General features: G+C 42.4%; 2 protein-coding genes across 2 annotated transcripts; one reads left to right on the forward strand and one right to left on the reverse strand.

The window, feature by feature from the left end:
* Positions 1–1,282: 1,282 nt before the first annotated feature.
* Positions 1,283–13,071, reverse strand: rnmt (RNA (guanine-7-) methyltransferase). Its single transcript, XM_072675661.1, has 11 exons — positions 13,002–13,071; positions 12,551–12,648; positions 12,041–12,176; positions 11,643–11,765; positions 9,712–9,827; positions 9,400–9,581; positions 8,084–8,248; positions 7,184–7,301; positions 6,466–6,567; positions 4,711–4,744; positions 1,283–4,143 (listed from the first exon to the last, which is right to left on the reverse strand). The coding sequence occupies exons 1-11, from the start codon at positions 13,015–13,017 to the stop codon at positions 4,106–4,108; spliced, it is 1,128 nt and encodes a 375-aa protein (XP_072531762.1). The 5' UTR covers positions 13,018–13,071; the 3' UTR covers positions 1,283–4,105.
* A 466-nt stretch (positions 13,072–13,537) lies between these two features.
* Positions 13,538–20,236, forward strand: fam210aa (family with sequence similarity 210 member Aa). Its single transcript, XM_072675671.1, has 4 exons — positions 13,538–13,660; positions 15,894–16,295; positions 18,001–18,112; positions 18,850–20,236. Exons 2-4 carry the CDS (start codon positions 15,919–15,921, stop codon positions 19,147–19,149), a joined length of 789 nt encoding a protein of 262 aa, XP_072531772.1. The 5' UTR covers positions 13,538–13,660; positions 15,894–15,918; the 3' UTR covers positions 19,150–20,236.
* The last annotated feature ends 827 nt before the right edge of the window (positions 20,237–21,063 follow it).

Here is a 21,063-nt window from a genome sequence, read left to right on the forward strand (position 1 = left end):
CTGAATAACCTGGGGCTGAATTGTCTAGTGCAGGGGTGGCGAACTCTTTTGAGGTAGTGAGCAGCATTACATGCACTGCAACGTCAAGTGGTCCGGGCCGATTTGAATTGGAAAGCCTGACACTGATCATGAACAGTGTGCTAGCTAACATTTCTGAAGAGCAATTTCTGTTGTCCCAAATCCAGCTGAAATAGAGGGTGGACTTCTCTTAAGAAGGGCTGAACTCAACTCAACATGACACACAGACTCTAATGTGGAGGGCAGCATTAGAGGGCAGTATTAGAACCTTAACTGGGCCAGATGTTTGACACCCCTCGTCTAGAGGCTGTATTACTCCTAATTCCACATTTGCACCTCAGGTGCAGGGCCGGCCCAAGCCTTTATGGGCCCCCCATACCACCATATCAGCACCAGATGCAACTTCATTTCATAGGAAGAGAGATATTGTGCAATACGCTGAAGCGCCCGGCGCCTTTATCGACCGCCTGTCTGCATTTGACCAAACAAAATGAGATTTTTTTTATTTATTTATTTATTTTTTATTATGATATCTTGGTGCTCTTGGGGGCCCCCTGGTGGCATTGGGGCCCTATGCAGCAGTGTAATTTGAGTATGCCTTGGGCCAGCTCTATTCAGGTGTGCTGTTTTTTACGATGCAAGTCCACTTTTGCATTACAGTACCAGTCAAACGTTTACATGCACCTATACACAGACTATTTATTTATTTGTTGACATAAACAGGCTGGAGGTCATTGGCACCTTTGCTGTTTTAACACTCTGAAAACAGCAGGGACTCTTAATAAGTTAAATAAAGACACTTAAGAAGTCTCTTTATTTACAAAGTATTTCACTAAAAGTCAACCGCAAGATCAGTGCAGGTCAACATCATGACACACAGCACTGTTAACTAGCTAGCATACCTACATAGCCAACTGGTGACAGATGGTGGCCTTCACTTTGCTCCCGACTGCAAGATCCTGAATCCGGCCTTTGGCCAGGCTAATCCCGGCCTTTAGTTACTGCAAAGGACACGGGGTAGACTGACACACTTTACACTCTGGCTTTTATCTCACATATGAAGCACGTGTCAAGGTGTTCCAGGTATAAGTGAGGGAACTGTTATGCAATTACTTTGGATTGGTGCAGTGAGATACCGGCTTTTGAATAGAGGAGTTGGTTGTCACGGTGGATGACTATACCAAATATTCATTTCTCATCAGAAATGAAAGAATCAGAGGAAGATTGAAAGCATTCAGAAAATCCACACAAATGAATTTGCTTCATTCAAGCCCATTTAATTCTTCAAACATGAGATATCCATATCCATTTAAGGACAGTAAAAACTACCCAGCCCCACCACATCTACTGCAGTAAAGGCCTGGGCAATATTTTGGGGGGTTCATTTTCTAAAATAAAAGTCCTTGCACATTTAAAACCTAGTTAGATCTTTAATGTGGGAGAATAACCTGGGCGGTGTCATCAGGGTGCTGTCCTCATCAAGCCAGCTGACTGATACAGGCTCACGACTAAAGGTCTAAAGAGCATCATCACCTCAGTGGATCATCAGCTTCCCCTATACATGAATCTCCAGCTTCACTACAGACACATTAAATCGGACATGCCTTTTCCTCAATCTGTGCTTCATTAAGAGTAAACTGTTTACCTGGTACTGATTAAGGGCAGGTCGTTAAAAATCCACAAAATATGGACAAAAAGAGAGCAAACGTTCATGTTTGCTGCAGGCCTGCAACTTGTTCCAGTGTCGAGGCTAATGCCTGCACTGACCTTTTCCTTTGGCCAACGTGACCCTGTTGCAGCCCTTCGTTACAGTGCCTCAGACTGTCCAGACGAACGATTTCAGCCAGTGTGTGCCGGGGAGGAAAAGCGAGCTGGGATTGATTTTTGCATGTGCACAAACACCACGGGCTGCTGCTGAACCACAGGCTGATTGAGAGTAAACATGTGAAGCAGTTCTGTTTCGAGCCCTCAACAAACCATTACAGCTGGGAGACCAAGGAGGGAAACTGTACCCCGGAGGCTTAACATGGCTAATTCATCAATAACACGACAGCACAAGATTCCCCCCATAAAGCCCAGCTTGCAACATTCATTATACTCAAAAATAACATTTCCAGCTGCTCCCTGATCCTGTATGTTCAGTCGGGTTTGCTACTTTAGCTAGCAGATAACAGAGGTGTATACCTCATGAATTAGGATGGTGCTAACTGCGGTCGAACAGCGATGGCGAGCATGCTCGGCTAAATACTGGTTAATGTCTGCATACTTTTATGGTGGCTTTGATTCACTGAATAAAACATTAGACATGATAAAAATTGACTCGAGTAACTGGAGGAAAGCCTAGCTTTCATCTATTTTTGCCAGCAAGTGTCAATGGTTTGAGTCAAGGGCATCAAGTTAGAGCGTAGGCGTCCTGTTTGTGCGACGATAGGGGATGCTGGGGAGCTTTTGTCGTTAGTTGGAAAGTTATGCCTCACCCGTTAACATGGTGCTAACTGCATGCCAACCCCCACGTACTCTGATAGACGTGCATATGTGGTTTCTGAGATCGTGTGACTCACTGTTAAATATGGACTAAAGTAGAGAGAACAGAAGCAGCATCTGGAAGCCAGGATTCGGCCTGTGCTTTAGTCCACATCTACTGTAGTGAGTCATACAGTGTCAGATACCACACATGCTAACCACACACACACACGAGTCTATTAGAGATTACTGAACAATTCCACGCGTCTTGAGGCGAGCATGTGAGGACTGGGTAATGCATTCCAAAGCAAAGCGACATTTGCCTTCCAGCTCTGCTGATTAGCTGATCACTTGCTGCCGTCCTAACCTGTTGCACGAAAAGACAACTCCCAAACAGGCCCAAACTTAACTCAAAGTTTAATTCTCAGACCAAGGTTTCATTCCAGCAGCAAGTAGGGAAGAGGCCTCGCACCTCGCAAGTCGTACAAAAAAAAAAAAAAGGCCAAAAACAAACCACACGTTTACTTATGAAGACACCACATGCATAACCATAGCCTGTGCTTGACCAGTGAAGGAGATGATCCAGAACTGTTAAAAGGAACTTCCTCTATTTAGTGTGACCAAAACCAAACAGTATAAGAGGGGCAAAACTATAAAAGATGGCAGTCATTTACTTGTGGGACCGGCGCTACGGCTGTAGACGCTAACAGTCTAGAGCTTCCTGAGCACAGTGCTGCTCCTGCCTACTGGGCGCTCGGTTAGAAATATACAATGCAGTGAGGACCTATTCTGCCAAAAGGTCAGTAAAAAGGTCAAGAAAATGCAGTTTTTGTGAAACTCAATTGAAAAAGAGTTTGAAATATTGGTCAAATTTAAACAGCTGTCCAATGCAGATAAGATTTTTAACAGCTTAGCTACCTATATATCATTGAATATACCGGACCTACACCCTAAGCACAAAAAAAAACCCTAAATAAAATAATAATAATAATAATAATAATAATAATAATAATAAAGCATATCGATCTGTTTAAGCAATCCACTGCATGAAGTAACACCAGACACAACGTTGATCCTAATAACAGTGAGCTCAGAGGCCTGAATAATAGGCTAGTGTTTTAGCCTAGCACAATACTGTTGATTTTCTGGTTTTGCTTTTCGTGTCCTCGAGTAGCTTCAAAACCCTGCGAGCGAGTGACCAAAATAATTGGACCGATTTGCCTCCGAATGAGCCCGAAGTTCACTGAAGGCATAGCGGTGTGGTTTTTGTACGACCCACCATAATAAAAAAAAACAGGGACCACGTTTAAACATCGAGACGGCTACTGCAATTTGTGTTGGAGCCGCACGGCTCGCAAGTATGCCTTGGCCAAAAGTCTTCACATAGGAAAAGGACTGAACACTGATGGCAATCATATTTAGTCACCCATTTACTTCTACATTCCCCCTCAAACACACAGAGGCATAGTTGTACAAATGTTTTGTTTGTTTTTTCTTCCTTTGTTGTGAAAAAACTGACAAAAAGACGATTCCACACACTCGAAAACTAAATTTAAAAAATAATAATAAAGAAAAAGAAAATGAGTCGATTCTCCAGGTGCCTTCAGTGTTAAAACTCTGCAGTTCAGGACATCTTCTCAAACACGTACACCAGGTAGATACCTACAACACACACAAACAAACAAAAAAAAAAAAAAACAGCCAAGGTCCTCAGTTAGAACAGAGAACAACAGACACCCCCCCCTCCCCCCCCAAATATATTAGCCCACTCTGGGAAACAAAGGATTCTGTAGTACAGGCAATTAATTCTGTATTAATTTTCTAATATCGTTTGGGAATCCGTAAACCGCTCCAACAGTTGTGGTATACAAAGATATGAGCTAAATAAATCCCCCACAGTTTGAGCTAATCACAACAGTTGACATTTACTACAGCGCTTGCAGCTCATGTTCGCCCCTACTGCCATCAACACCAATTGCGGTATATATGGCACTTGCTCTCGCTACGACAACCACCAAGGTTCGCTCTATAGACGCCCAGTTTGAGACACATCACACCCTGCTGCAATTCTATTCATTTTAATCCTCCACGGTTAAGACTGTACTCCATACTAGCCCCTTCAGACGCATGTATATATTCAATCCTGCAATTTGTTGTACTTGAAACAGGCAAAAGCAAACATAACAGCAGCCCACAGCTGCTGCAACTATAGAGAACACAGGTACTTACTTGTAGCCTCCCACTCAGACTTTGACAGCGTGCCCTGGGAGGAAGACAAGAGAACAGGAGAGACGTCAGTAGCCAACATAAATACAAGTGTCATTTTACGATGCAGTTCCTTATACCCACTGAGACTTGTACAGTACAACCAAACACTATTTGGCTACTGCTCTGGTGGAAAGGCACTAGATAAGAAAGTAGAGGCAGACACAGTGAATACAAGATGTGCGTGGACAGTACTGCAGGTTGGGAAAAGCAGAGGTAGAATTCTTAAAAGTGCAAAGCATACTTAATCAATAAATATAATCATCCTTGATCTGTATTTCTGGTTCCTGGGCTCCCCCTACTGTCAGAGTGTAATTTTGCACTTGGAGCGATCACTAAAGAACAAGCTTCGCACAGTTTGTTTGTTGACCAGCTGAGAGATAGAGATAGAGATATAGTAATACAGAATTTTACACAAATATGATTCAGGTTAGGCAGCGTTGCACACTTCTTGACAATGTTTTCCTGCCTGTTTAATCACATTTTGATGTAGAAGCAAAGTGACAAATAGCCACTACATATGGGCGGTGAACAATGTGAGGTAAATCAGGTCAGATGTGCAAATTATTGTACAATTTCATAGAAGTAATATTAAATTGTCCCTATTTTAGCGATCTTTTGGCGAGCAGTCAACCACGCACCACACAGCTTGACTTAGGGCGTGTAAGATAGCAATGAGCATCATGATGCGCCTTGCTTAATGTTCAAACAAAGCCAGGTATAGCACTCTGCTTTATTAAAATATTACAATTATTATAAAAAAAAAAAAATAATAATAATAAAAAAAAAGCTAAATATATTCCTTATATAAAATACAGACAGTTTGACTAATTTAATTATTAGTTTTTTTTTATTATTTCTTTTAATTATTTTATGTTCAGAAATGTCTAAAATCTAAAATATCATGACATCATAATATGGCAGATAGGAATGTCCCAATCAGGGTTTTCTGTAGCGTGTGTATTACCATTAACGTCAACCTCCACTCGGCCCTAAATGCACTGTTAAGTGCTGTTTTAAAAACGCAGAAAGGTGTGCAGTTCTCCCGCTGGTAAAACAGAGCGTTTCGTGCAGTGTTACAATACAGTCTCTGTGTTCAGTGCTCTGAACATCATGGTAAAAACAAAGACTCGGAAATGGATTGGGATTAAAATAGCCAATACCGTATACATTAAAATACACCTGGATCGAATCGTGACGTCCCTAAGAGCAGGACAAAAGTTAGGACTCTAACTGGGCCATTTAAAACGTTCCTTCTTCCAAGCTCTAGTTTCTTAGCAGCCGAAGCATCAAAGCTGTATGTAATATTACTACTACTGATGAAAAGCATCCCCACAGCAGGATACTTCACTGTAGGGGATGTTTTTCGCCAAGCAATGGTAGTGTTCGGTTTGCACCACACACTGAATTTGTTCGTCATCTGACCACTAAACATTTTATGTTCTAGCTGGGTTATTAATGCGTTTTGGACTAGTGGCTTCTCTCCCCTAATCTTACTGTACAGGATCTTAACTTTCAACCACCTACACTTAAACAAACTACAGACCTGTTGGCGACCTGAGGACTTCAGCAGTATTATATACACATCATATGATATTTTACCTGCAGCAGTTTATCTGCAGGGGAGCCGGTGCAAATACTGGCAGATTACAGGGATGGGGGACAAAAAATACTTGTGTTCTGATGTATGCATGGTGTATGGAGGAGTGTTGTGCTAACCAGTGGCAGTCTAACTCCAGAAGTCTTGGCTCTCCTCTCGGCGTGCTCATACTCCTCTGGGTTATCAGACGCTAGCCTGCCTCTGCCATCTGCCGGGTATTGCTATGACAACACAGACACACACACAAAACATTGTTTTAGCTTATGGAAAGGAAAGATGGGTATCTATGGTATAAATTCACATCAATGTAAAGGTAATGATTCAATTGCCCTGATTTTAGTAAGGTCAAGATTGTGGAATGCTGGAATGCCAGAAATGAGCTGCTTCTATAAAAATTAATTACTGTTAAGTATTCATTTTATATACCATTCAAACAGCAGCTATTAATTATGATGTTTAAAACCGTATTTTAGCAGTTAGGTTTTTTTGTAAACAAACAAAAAACAAAACAAAACAAATCTTAGTGAGGTCAGAGATTTAGACCCCTTCTGAGGTAGCCGTCAGACAGGCTGATTAAAATCACTGGCCCTTCACCCCAAAGCACAAAAAGAGCAGATAAGCACTTGCAGAAAGAGTGAGTGAGTGAGTAAGCGAGCAAGCGAGCACACAAGAGAGAATGAGAAAGAAAAAAAAAAAAAAGAGACAGGGATGTAAAAGTGATCAATGTGTGCCCATGAACTGTTGTACCGCTTTGATTTGAAGAGCTTCTTTGGGTCGGTTGCCGGGGTGATGTAATTTTAGTTACTCTGAACAATGATCTCTTAGACACACACACACCTCCAGCCCCTGCATCCTCTGCAACAGCATCTTATTCTGCTCGTCCTTTATCTTCTCGTCAAAGAACTCATGGAAGGTCTTCTTGTACACCAACCGCATGTTGTACTTCTTTGCCATTCTGGATATAAAGACACAAAGAATTCCTTAGAGATCATTCAAATAAACACATGCATTAACCCTCCCACTCTTAAAATCAGTTCACTTGCACTGCCTTTTCTTGCCTGGCTGGGCAGCAACCATTTGTTTATTAACAGGCAGACTCTCTCCAGACTCTCTAAACCCCATTGAGAATCTATTGGGGCATCGTCGAGAGGAAAATGAGAAACACCAGACCCAGCGATACAGACAAGCTGAAGGCCACCTTCGCACCAACCTGAGCCTCAGGAACATCTCAGCGGTGCCACAGGCTGATTGGCTGCATGCCACCCTGGACTGATGCAGCAATTTGTGGTGAAGGAGGCCCAACCAATTTTAATTGTATAAATGAGCATACTTGTCAGACACTGGACATTTCTGTATAGTGCATGCTTTTCTGGGTGAGCTAATGAGATTTTCTGATATATGAGATACTGGATTTAGGCTAGAAGCCTATTAAATTAAAATTAAATTAAAACAAAACAGCTTTTCCATATTAAAATGACCGTTTTTGAATGAACTTTTATATTCCATGCTCGAGTTGTAGCACAAGATTTGAAATCAGACAATGTATAAAGCTTGAAAATTTGATTCAGCTGAAAGCTCCTAATTATGTGAGGACATGCACTTTAGGACTACCCACATTTTTATATTCATGGTAATAAGAGCAGCACTGATATTTCTGGACCGTTGATAAATGCACCGGTGCCATCTGCTGAGAATTCAGGGTAACGACCAAAAAGAAAACCACACACAGACACTCACTCTACGAACAGGGGGAAATAGACCAAAAACTCTGGTACGTCAACGACACCCTCCAGGTTGAAGTCATACTGACAGCCGAACAGCGGGTATTCTCCTTTCTTCCGAAACGTGACGCGGTACACCTCGTTCCCAAAGCTGTTTGAGTCAGATGCTTCCAGACGCTTCCTACAGATCAAACAGAGAACAAGCGTTTGTTCTTGTCCTCCCGCTGCGATAGTGCATATACTTCACATGCGGGGGCTTCTACACCTAATAACCTGAACATATTCTACTGTACTCTGTACCGTACTCATTTATATGATAAGAACTACCCTGACTTTAAACCTGCTAATCAGCTAACAATCTTCAGCCCAGGTACTAACTGTGTTAATGCACTTTGCTATGAATTACTGAATGAATGATTCAGCCTCAACCATTTCTGCTACAAATGCAGAATCTACTCAGAATGACTATCTAGAGACGAGTATCTAATTATGTGGATTATTAGGTAGATACTGCATTTGTAGGAGATACTAAATAATTAATACACATTTAATGAATTCTGTATATGTAGAATCTCCTACAAATGCAGTATCTACTCAGAAATGATTCAGTATTTTTTAGTATTATTCAATTATTCAGTATCTAGCGATTCTAGTAGAGTAAATACTGAATAATTCTAAGTAGGTACAGCATTTGAAGCAGATACTAAATAAATACTGAATCAATTAATACACATTTAATTAATGCTGAATAATTATGTAGAATAATTGAGTATTCAGTATCCATTTAGTACCTATTAATGATTTATTATGTGCTACAAATGCCGTTCTGAGTAGATGTAATTAGTATCTCCTACAAATGCAGTGTCTACTCAACTGCATTTGTAGCACATACTAAATAATGAATAAGTACTAAATGGATACTGTAAATGTCTAAGTAGATGCTGAATAATTAATACATACTAAATGGATACTAAATAATAAAGTAAAATAAGTAATAATATGAGCAATAAGAGTATTCAGTATCCATTTAGCACCTATTAATTATTTAGTATGTGCTACAAACACAGTATCTACTCACAATTATATCTGATATCTGCCGCGCAGAGGACCTGCAGTTGGTCATGAGTAATTAGAGGCGCTCGCTAAAGGTCTCGGGCTGCAGCCACAAGAATGCCACATCCCATCTCCGATATTCAGTATCTTCTCGCAATTATTCAGTATCCAATTAGCACCTATTATTCAGTATCTGCTACAAATGCACTACCTACTCCAAATTACTGTGTATCCATTTAGTATCTAATGATGCTACTCTGTGTGCATGTGCATGTTTACACCAGCTCGTAGGCATCCGGCGTGGTTCCTATGAAGAATCCTCCTGGCCGCAGTCTCTCGCACGCGTTCCTCAGCATGGTGTCCGCCTGACTGTGGCTTTCAAACGAGTAATGGTACACGAACTGGCAGCTACAGATATCAAACCTCAACTCAGCATCGCTCAGTTTATCACTCAGCAGCTCCTACAGGGGGGGGGCAGGGGCATTTGGAGGGAGAGAGGGGAAAAAAAACTTATATAATCTTCTTTCATAAACTTTAATAAACTGAAAAAAATCTCTAACATCCTGAAGGCTGGTGTTTGTGTGCACATACCCTGCTGCAGTCTGCGGTGAGAAACTCTGCGCTAAAGATTCGCTCGTTGGGGTGACTCCTCCTCTTCATGTCGTCGTAGCGCTGCCGGCACTGATCTACCGATATGTCAGCAATATCTGCGGTACAGAACAAGTTCCACTACTAAACACAGATCCGTGCAGAGGGAAAGCGAATGGGAACCATGCTCAACGGCAGGAAACCACGCTTCCTCCTCAACAACACAAATACACAGTGAGCCAGCCTCTCATTTATAAAGGAAGGTTAGGTCACCATGTGAGCGATATCTGGTAGTACCTCCCCCTCTCCTCATTTGCTCACGGCATTAGTGATAGAAAGAGGCTGAATTAAGGGGCATTTCTATTGGTCCACTCATCATGAAAGTTGTGACACAATGTAAAGAACAGCTCCAGCAAAATGGAGACATGAGGTTCGAGCACCTATAGTTCTGAGCTATTCTCAGGCCGAACACCTTGAATATCTTAACATTTCAACAGTTTTCGAGCCACAGAATACTTTTAATAATGCCACAGTGTAAGAACAAGCATGCGTAAGAGAGCATACCAGCTAACAGTATGAACCAACAGCTACCAATAAATAAATAAATAAATGAATAAATGAATGAATGAATCTGAAAAGTGCTTCTACAGCAGTTTACTATTCATGAAGATACTGAGGGGTTCACCTTCGTACCTATCTAAGCTCCAAACCCAGCCGTCTCTGTTCAAGCACACTTTCACATATAAAGAAAGCGCCGTTCCATCTGGTATGTACAGATTTGGTTCAGCTGTTTTACCACTACTTTCACTACTATCATTTATGTGAACTGTAAAATAATCCCAATAACAACTCCAACACATACTGTTTCCCCGAAATCCTTGGATTACCAATACAGATAAAGTGCTGGTGCACTGGGTCCTTCTAAGCTGTTCACATTGAGCATCATGACAAACGTCCACAGAATTGAGCTCATTACAATCACCTAACATGTCTCAAGCGGTCAGATTACACATAATCAGACGCAGCTTCAGCTAACTTTCTCATTCATTTCGGAACCAAACTGGCACCCTTGTGTGGCGCAGCAGCGAGACCACGCTGTGTTTTAAGAACCTGGCCCTATGTCTATCCCGCTGGTTCATGGTGACTACAATCAGCGAGTCATAAACTACATACAGACCTTGTTTACATCTGACCACTTCATGCATCTTGGGTATCAGGGTTAGATCTGGAGAAGGCCAAGCCACATCCAAGACCCCGCACTCAAGACCCCTGGTCCCCCTGGTCACTTCTTCATGTGATTACTACCTGGATTGTATCCTGATAAGATCTTAGCCGCATGCATTTACGCTGGATAGTGAAAGGACTCAGACGGCTTTGTGGGTCAGAACGTATGAATGCGTTCGTCCCGCGGCAACCAGCCGTTCTCCGTGATTAGTTTCCTCATAGGCATGGATCACGTGCCCAGTGACAGCGCTGCAACAGGAGGGGTTTTGGTTGTCGGACGTGTCTTGGAGAGACGGATTCGTTTACAACCCTAGAACTTCGCTCAAATGCGTCTCAGACCAGCTCCTGAAGAAGTGGTTTGAGGGATTAAATTTGGAGCATTTGGAGTCTTGGGTGTGTTGACCCTTGCGTTTTTATGTGGATCGGCCTTACCCAGATAAAATCCTGATACCCAAGACGTAGAAAGTGACCAGGTGATAAAAAGCCAAACACTTTAGGAGGTGGTCCGGTCATTTGTGCCACAGCAGTGTAAACACCTCCGCCTCTCCAGGACGCATTTGACAGTGAGCAAATGTGGAGATTTTAGTCGGACTACCCAGTATAAACGCATGTGGGCTGCATCGGATCAGGATGCAATGCAGATACTGACCAGGTGTAAATGGGGTCACGGATAGAACAGGTGTAAAGGCAAACCGAGAAAGCATGTCTACCTGCACACACTAGACTGCTGATACGTCCTTTCCTCCACTTCAGCAGGTCTCCTCCTTTGCCGCAGCCCAAATCCAGCACTGCCACATCCCTCCGCTCATGCCTCACCTTCTCCACGATCTCGCCTGAAAGCAAAACCTCTCGTTACACTGACAGCTTTCAGCCTGGCGCCAAAAACACACACCTTTCTTAAGGAATTTGACTCAGTTCATTAAAAAGCTAATGAATACCTCAGTCAATAAGATCAGAAACCGTGGCGAAAAGTTAGGTCGTGACAGAAATTTACTTATAACCATTAAAGAACCATTACAATTATCTTAAATGGTCAAATGAGATTTGAGACATTTTTCAGATAGAGAAAATCAGGCTTGTGTGTGTAGACAGTCATCCTGTTCGCTACCAATGAGGACGCTCTTCATCCAGTTGTTGAAGTTGCGCATGTGCACGATCCGGCTCCTGCTGCGCTCCGCCAGGCCACACTCCTGCAGGGTGTTGTAATGACTGGCCACTTTCTGACTGTGTCCTTCTCCTGTGTCCTGCAACACACATACAGACAGCCAAACATTAGAAAACGATGTCAGCTCATTAACAGCAATGTGCACTGGTGCAATTTTTGCAGGGGATGCTGAAGGGGACTTCCTTGCTGAAGGCAATCCTTCGGCATGACAGGATGCTCTGTTGTTCTGCATCATTGAGGTAATTTGCTAAGATATTTCCAGTAAAGCCTAATGTGTAGATGAGACCCCTTCAGATAAGCCCACTTTCACATACGCTGGTGATGCTGCCACTGTTTTCCTATGGAGAGAGGATTTGCAGCTTTGCCACCGCACTAAACGTTTAGTCAAACTACTAAACGATCTGAACCAAATAACTGTGGCAAATATTTAGTGGATGAATCTGGAAGACTGACCACTTTTTTAGGAGGGGATCCGAACTCCTCCGGGTCCCCTTCATGTCTCCTCTTGAGGGAGGACGTGTGTGCAGACTGATGCTCCTCTGTGGGAAACCCTGCAGGAAAACCACAACACACACACACACACACACACACACTTTCAGGCCATTTAGGCTCATTTTTACACGGAGAAAACCACGATATAACATACCGGGGATGAAAACTGGACCTAAACGTCAAACAACAGGATTTAACTTCAGATAATAAACCTGAGGTTTTCTATTTTAAGGAGCTCAATCTTGTCAAGCTCCTGCAAACGCAATCGACGCAATCGACGACCGGAGCGAATGAGACACAGCAAGGAAGGAAAGACTTCTGTAAATAAATACGGAGTACATTTGCCGGAGTAAACAGAGAAGCCAAGTGAAAACACGGCGAAACAACAGCAAAAACAATGTGCTCCACTCACTCGAGTTTTCCGCCATCTCGCAGCCTGCGCTCTCTGCTCTGCGCTGCTCTTCTTCAATACCGCCGCCTGCTGGTCTGGCAGAGGTAGCGCAACCACACACCATCGGCTTACGTTTAAAATAAAAGACCCTAATAAAATAAAATACAATAAAATAAATAACTTTTAAAAAATGACTCGAGTGAGTATTTGATTCATTATTACTAAACATACCATACCGCAAGAAACCGCTTGTGTTCTGTTTATCATTTGATACTTTTATTCTCCCATAAACTACATTTGAATTAGCTGTAAACGTTTTGTCTTAAATTCTCATGGTCCTATCTTACCCCTATGTACCGTTTTATTATGTGTTAAAATAAAAAAATAAAAAAACGCTTTTAGTTTTTAGTGTTTACTCTGACCGTAAAACGGTTACCAAAACCGCGCGGTGCGTTCTGGGAAATTGAGTTTTAACGACGTTCCCTTTGAAGGATCCGATAGAGAGTTATGACTACAATTCCCAGAACTCTCCCCCGAGGGCACTGGCCATGTGTAATATTCGTGCGTCTTGCTAAAGCTTTCTGTGCTTTCTGTGAATGACAGAGGGGACATGAGTGCAATTTTACTTTTTTAAGATGGTCCTGGGGATAAACGTCATCCTGCTGGACCCGGTCACTCATGTACGTATTGCGTTTCTTGTGGTTATTGGCGGTGTTTTGGCACGTGTAATCCTGTGACTGGCTGGGGAGATCAAAAATGAGATGGCAGTGTTTGGCTGGGTGTTTGGCAGGGCCTACAGGAATTCTCAGTTCTGATCAGTTTCGTCATTTAAACGTTATAAACGATCATTAATGGCGATCTGTTGAACAAACACCGGATTTGGCACGAGCGCTGCTTTATACTGGAGTGTTTTACTGAGTCACCAACTGCTATTTCCACCTCCTGCACATAGACAGTTGGCGGAAGAGTCAAAAACACATTAAAAATAGTTGCGGGGGGGGAATGACTCAGGTAGAAGAGAAAAAAGATATATATATATATATCAGTCATTTAGAGACAGAATTGTCCACAGTGGTGTGTGAATGGATCCAGACATCTGACGAGTTTAATGCCTCTAAAAGCGCCATAGAAATCAGTTATCAGCTACGTTAAATAGTTCGGGAAGGATTTTGGGACTAAACTGCATTTGTAAAATCTGTGAATGGCGGAGGGATACATGCAGGCTGATGTGCTGCGGAATAGGACATTATCCAAAGGAAAATTATTATAGTTAGCTAACATATTTATCACTGTCGTTTTAGACTTTTTAGACGCATTACCACTAAAGTATGGAGAAATGTTGAAATTTGCGATATGAAAAATGGGTTCCCTTTAGTTAAGTACATGGAAGTGAGGAAATGTGGCATGATACTACACACCTCTCATCATAGCACAGTAGGTAATACAGCCACCATTACGGGTATGGGTCTAATGGTGTAATACACATCCATTTAATATGCATAATTGGACATATTGCTTAATGTTGAATTTAACATAAAAAAAACTACTGTTTTTTTTTTTAACAAGCTAGCTTTTCCTTCTACCTTGTGGCCTTTTGTCATCATACTTTTTGAATTTCAGTTTGGTGTACCTCAAAACAACAGTGCTCTATAATAGACATAAGATCCACACACTAACTCTGACAGACTGTAATTCACTGTAGGAAGTGTAGGGGGCGCTCTATAATGCTCTATAATAGACATAAGATCCACACACTAACTCTGACAGACTGTAATTCACTGTAGGAAGTGTAGGGGGCGCTCTATAATGCTCTATAATGTTCATAAGATCAAGAAATTAATTCTGACAGACTGTAATTCACTATAGGAAGTGTAGGGGGCGCTCTATAATGCTCTATAATAGACATAAGATCCACACACTAACTCTGACAGACTGTAATTCACTGTAGGAAGTGTAGGGGGCGCTCTATAATGCTCTATAATGTTCATAAGATCAACAAATTAATTCTGACAGACTGTAATTCACTGTAGGAAGTGTAGGGGGTGCTCTATAATGCTCTATAATGTTCATAAGATTAACACAGTCATTCTGACAGACTGTAATTCACTATAGGAAGTGTAGGGGCGCTCTATAATGCTCTATAATGTTCATAAGATTAACACAGTCATTCTGACAGACTGTAATTCACTATAGGAAGTGTAGGGGGCGCTCTATAATGCTCTAATGTTCATAAGATCAACAAATTAATTCTGACAGACTGTAATTCACTGTAGGAAGTGTAGGGGGCGCTCTATAATGCTCTATAATGTTCATAAGATTAACACAGTCATTCTGACAGACTGTAATTCACTATAGGAAGTGTAGGGGGCGCTCTATAATGCTCTAATGTTCATAAGATCAACAAATTAATTCTGACAGACTGTAATTCACTATAGGAAGTGTAGGGGGCGCTCTATAATGCTCTATAATGTTCATAAGATTAACACAGTCATTCTGACAGACTGTAATTCACTATAGGAAGTGTAGGGGCGCTCTATAATGCTCTAATGTTCATAAGATCAACAAATTAATTCTGACAGACTGTAATTCACTGTAGGAAGTGTAGGTGGTGCTCTATAATGCTCTGTAATGTTCATAAGATCAACACAGACATTCTGACAGACTGTAATTCACTATAGGAAGTGTAGGGGGCGCTCTATAATGCTCTAATGTTCATAAGATCAACAAATTAATTCTGACAGACTGTAATTCACTGTAGGAAGTGTAGGTGGTGCTCTATAATGCTCTGTAATGTTCATAAGATCAACACAGACATTCTGACAGACTGTAATTGACTGTGATTCATTTGTCTTATTAGTCATGGCGTGTTTTATTAATAATAATGGTAATAATGTTGTCCCGTGTTTTTCACAGGGACTCTGCTAATAGGTCGTGAGTAATGTTGCGCTTTCTGTGCGGCAGCGCGGTCGGGCAGCCTGCCCTGCGCTCTGTCCTCCAGGGGTCCTCCTCCTGGTGTTCGCTCGCTAGTTCTGGTCCGTCATACCTGAAGCAGCTGAGTTCCAGTCCACGGTGGATCAGCACCTCCGTCCCAGCATGCTCTGCTGCCCCACAGAAGAGTCCCACTGGAGATGGCCAGCAAAGTCCGGCCAGCGCTGGCCCAGGTGACATACCAGAGCCTGATCCACTGCAGGACAAATCCATAGGCCTCGTCCAGAGATTTAAAAGAACCTTTAAGCAGTATGGCAAAGTGATGATTCCCGTACATCTGGTCACGTCCTCTGTGTGGGTTGGAGTCTTTTACTACAGCGCCATGAAGTAAGTGTGTGTTTCTGGGGTCTTCGGGGTTACGGATGGGCTTAAACACACTTTTTACACACTCATTTTCCTCACACAACTGGGCCACAGCTGTAAAGCACCAACCCACGGTAGCCTGTGTGTTACAGTGATGACTCCATATGACTTATATGGTACTGTGACGGTGGTCCTCAGTGTTGTATGCACTCTGGCGGTCATTTGCTCCATGTCCAAATGTTTGTGGACACCCCTTCTAATGAATGCATTCAGCTTTTGTAAGTTGCACCCATTGCTGACACCGATGTACAAGTGCACACACATAGCTTGTCTAGTCCCTGTAGAGAAGTATTGCCAATAGAATAGGACTCTCTGAAGCAGATAAACATGAACCTATTGGCACCATGCTGCCTAATGCCAGGTATCAGCTAGAGTGGTCTCATTTCGGAATGAGTTGAGGAGTAAGGGATGTGGTGGGGTGGTCATCATCATCATCATTCAACATCCTGACCTCAGTAACGCTCTTGCTGCTGAATGTAATCAGATGCTCACAGCAATCTCCAGATCTAGTAGAAAGCAGGATGAACTCTCAGTGCTCTTGAAAGCATTAGGTAACCCTGGGATGGTCAGACACTCTCGGGGAATGAGCCGAGCCTCTACACTGCTAATCCGTGTATCGCACAGATGGGTCGCTGTGGCCAATGTTTTAACCTTGTTGAAGTGGTTAGCAGCCCAAGTGCTTCAATAGCAGGTTAGGTTCTCGGTTATATTTAGCATATGTAATTAATAAAACATGAATTGTAAATACTTACTTAGAGTATTTCTTTTAAATGTAGCTAATGGTAATTATAAAAGCTCCAATTAAATAAAAATAAATAAATACAATAAAAAAACAGACCTATAAGGTTGTGTTTTAGGTAAATATCAGGAGAAATAATTACCAGTAAACTTATCAATCTCTGACTTCACAGCATTTCAAAGACAGTGGTTTGAGGAATGATTCAATGCTTGATGAAATATGAAATATTATAATCAGTCAAAACCTTCCAAATCCCAACAAACACATCTTTCCAGTGCATGATTTATTTATTTAATGTATTTCTTTTTCCTGTGTTAAGCTCATTGTCCAGTGACCGTGTGAGTCCATGTGTGTGTGTGTGTGTTAGTGAGGGTAATAAGTAGGTAATTGGCTTTTTTCTCACCCCTGGTCATCCTTCCCTGGTGAACAGAGTGAGCTGGCAAGCTGCGGAGCATTTGCCGGGCAAACACGTCTGGCTAAATGTGGAGCAGGCAGCAGGGACGGACTCATCACCGTCTGGAAATGTAAAAAATGTCGGTGGGAGGGAGGAGGAGGGGGGTGATGGTGGTAGTGGTGGTGGTGGTGGTGTGTGGGGGGGCTGGGTGATCTGAAGTGGAATATTGTGTTTACCCAAGCCAGACGATGAGGAAAATCCTGAGTCATTGCCCTTCCCTCCTCCTGCTCCCCCCCCCAGCACAAAACTCTGGCTCACCTGACTGACCACGCTCTCTGAAGCTTCTAGCAGACATGAGAGTCGATACTGCCTGTTGGTCCGGCCTTCTGTTAACTGGCAATATTAATATCACCCTGATTATAACACATAATTAATTAAAGTTAATAACTGAGCTCGTTTATGTTCAAGCATACAAGTCTGCCTTTTTGTCATAGCCTAAAAAGTGACTGAACTCTGTCTGTGTCTGTTTTTTTCAGAGGAGTCAATCTGGTGCCGTTTCTGGAGCACATTGGCTTTCCTGACAGGCTTGTTAAACTTCTGGAGAATTCCCAGAGTGGCTATGCACTGACTGCTTATGCGATGTATAAGGTATTGTAAGGCTATATTGTAATTGCATTGTCTTGCAAATACCTCGGATCTCCTTGTACCTTGTTTTGGGGCGGAGTTACAGTCTCTCATTAGGGTGAATATTAATAACACTCTAAATGTAGGTATTGTGATATACACTGAGGTGGAGCTACAGTCTCTCATTAGGGTTTAATATTAATAACACTCTAAATGTAGGTATTGTGATATACACTGAGGTGGAGCTACAGTCTCTCATTAGGGTTTGATATTAATAACACTCTAAATGTAGGTATTGTGATATAAACTGAGGTGGAGCTACAGTCTCTCATTAGGGTTGAATATTAATAACACTCTAAATGTAGGTATTGTGATATACACTGAGGTGGAGCTACAGTCTCTCATTAGGGTTTAATATTAATAACACTCTAAATGTAGGTATTGTGATATACACTGAGGTGGAGCTACAGTCTCTCATTAGGGTGAATATTAATAACACTCTAAATGTAGGTATTGTGATATACACTGAGGTGGAGCTACAGTCTCTCATTAGGGTTTAATATTAATAACACTCTAAATGTAGGCATTGTGATATACACTGAGGTGGAGCTACAGTCTCTCATTAGGGTTAATATTAATAACACTCTAAATGTAGGTATTGTGATATACACTGAGGTGGAGCTACAGTCTCTCATTGTTAGGTAGATCAGTGACCATGAGTTGATTTCAGTGTCTGACTTCCCTTCTGTCCTCTGTTAAAGATCGCCACACCAGCGCGTTACACCGTGACTTTAGGAGGAACATCACTGTCTGTAAAGTATCTGAGGAAGCACGGCTACATGTCCACCCCACCGCCGGTGAAAGAGTATCTCCAGGGGAAGATGGAGGAGACGAAGGAGAGGATCTCGGAGAAGATGGAGGAGACGAAAGAGAGGCTTTCGGAGAAGATGGAGGAGACAAAGGATCGCTTCTCGGAGAGAATGGAAGAGACGAAGGACAAGTTCACAGGGAAACTTCAAGAAACCAAAGACAAAGTGGGTTTCCGAAAGAAGGCCGAGTAGTTTGTCACAGTGTTTCCTGTAGAAAGACAATGCAATAGACTGTGTCTTCACTTTAATGGAAAATGTCTTGTGTCCCTAAAGTGATTGTTCAGCAAAAAAAAAGTCCAGTTTTGCTTATACCCCAAATGTAGTCGAACAGTAAAGATGGGGTTTGGGAAAATAGCTAATAGCTAAATAGCTAAGGTTTATAGATAACCACGTGTCGTACAGTGTAAAATACCACATAAGCATGTCTAACAGAGCTTATTTAAAGTGTGTGATGATTTAGACCTGCAGATAGCGTCTTGCTAATTGGTGAAAATAAGCTTCTATATCTTGTTACGTACGTTAGCCTTATAGATCCATTGGGAGAGCTGAAAGGACCTTCCAACATGTCTATCCTGATCGGCTACATTTTGGCTAAAACCAAACTGGCTAAATTAGATTGTTTTGCCAGACTATCGTGACCTGCTGCCCTCAGGGGTCTCCACTTACATGTGTAAAATGGGCTCAGGCTCCCTGCTCACTGCTTATTGCTTCACCGGCGGGCTGGACTTTTGTGTTCCCGACCCCAGACCCAGTCAGTCAGCCGAGACGTGTTGGGTGTTTGACGTGTGCGCCTTTACTTTACAGCCAGGGATGCTTTTCTAACACTGCTAGCGAACACTGTACACAGTTGTTGGCAGACGGCTGTGTTTTAGAATGGCGTTTGTTAGCAGCATTAGCATAGCATCTCCCATCGAACGCTAAAGAGGCACGCACCAGATACCAAACATGTCTTGGCTGGGCGGCTGTATGTTCTTTTGATTTAAGCACATCAGATATACACTGAGGCACTTGGACTAACACATTTTTCAGTTGTATGAGAGTAGCTGTATGTGTGTATATATATATAAGTTTGTTTCTTAAGAGGAAGCGTTTATGATGATGTCTGGTGGGTTGTATGCGTCCCTCTGTGTTACTGTGTCCTGATGCCATATTAAGAAACACTCAATGCTCTTACCAGCCTTAGCTCGGCTGCTTCTGCCCCTCTCAATAACCAAGATGGTGGTAAGGACACTGCTTTTACGTTCACCGAAACGTTCATAAATATAAGAGCTGAACTTGACTGTAAGTGTAATCATTGAAATCGGACTATTTCCGGACTCATCACTAAGGACTGCTTTCCCGCACCAGCCGTTCTAAGTGGGGGTTTGGTGTGAAATGGTCCACTGTAGTGAAGGAAACCTACTGATTTCTTTACAGTGATGGTGGTGGTGGTGATAGGAACCAGGGGTTGCTATGACTACAACACAGATATAGTCACTTTATTTCCTATGCAGAACCACTGGTGAACCTACACAGGCCATCTTGAGTTTTATATGTAATGTTAATGATGGTAAAACAGCAGACTAAGTTGCCTCACAACACCTTGCGTATATCCCTCCGCCACAAATTGGATTGCAGAAGTACATTTTAGACCTAAACCTTCTCAAAACTAGGTTAAACCAACATATCGGGCATTAGGCAGCATCTCCATGACCATTTAGTGTGATTGGCTTTTAGAGGCATTGCAAGTTCCAGTCTCCACCACTGCGAGAAACTAACCGTTTCGGACTCGGTCGGTTCCTCTATGGGGCGTTTTGCATCAGACGCACCACTCTGAATGCTTTTCTTCACGTCTTAATCACTTCATTATGCTGGAATTTTCAAGTTGGTGGAATTCGCCTCTATTCACAACGATTTCCAGTGCTGTACGGTCCACGTCTGTAGAGTTAGAGAGCTCAACAGAAGGCTCATTGGGCCTCCTTCCTGTGCTAGGCCTTCGCCAAGGTCTTTGACTGATTTGCAGTGCCAACGATGGCTCACCTTTGGAAATGAGGTTTGAGTCTGGGTCTGGGAAACTGGCCCTTTTGATGGATGAATCATAGAAAACACTGTTGTATTGTTAAAGGG

Source organism: Salminus brasiliensis, chromosome 3, assembly GCF_030463535.1.
Source record: "Salminus brasiliensis chromosome 3, fSalBra1.hap2, whole genome shotgun sequence".
Lineage (NCBI taxonomy): Eukaryota > Metazoa > Chordata > Actinopteri > Characiformes > Bryconidae > Salminus > Salminus brasiliensis.

Coding starts and splice junctions, on each gene's coding strand:
- rnmt (XM_072675661.1), bottom strand. Junction 11,766..12,040: donor GATGAAGAGCGTCCTCATTG/GTAGCGAACAGG, acceptor TTTTGCTTTCAG/GCGAGATCGTGGAGAAGGTG. Junction 8,249..9,399: donor CCGGATGCCTACGAGCTGGT/GTAAACATGCAC, acceptor TTTGATCTGTAG/GAAGCGTCTGGAAGCATCTG.
- fam210aa (XM_072675671.1), top strand. CDS start 15,919: ATGTTGCGCTTTCTGTGCGGCAGCGCGGTCGGGCAGCCTGCCCTGCGC. Junction 16,296..18,000: donor TTTTACTACAGCGCCATGAA/GTAAGTGTGTGT, acceptor TGTTTTTTTCAG/AGGAGTCAATCTGGTGCCGT. Junction 18,113..18,849: donor CTGCTTATGCGATGTATAAG/GTATTGTAAGGC, acceptor CCTCTGTTAAAG/ATCGCCACACCAGCGCGTTA.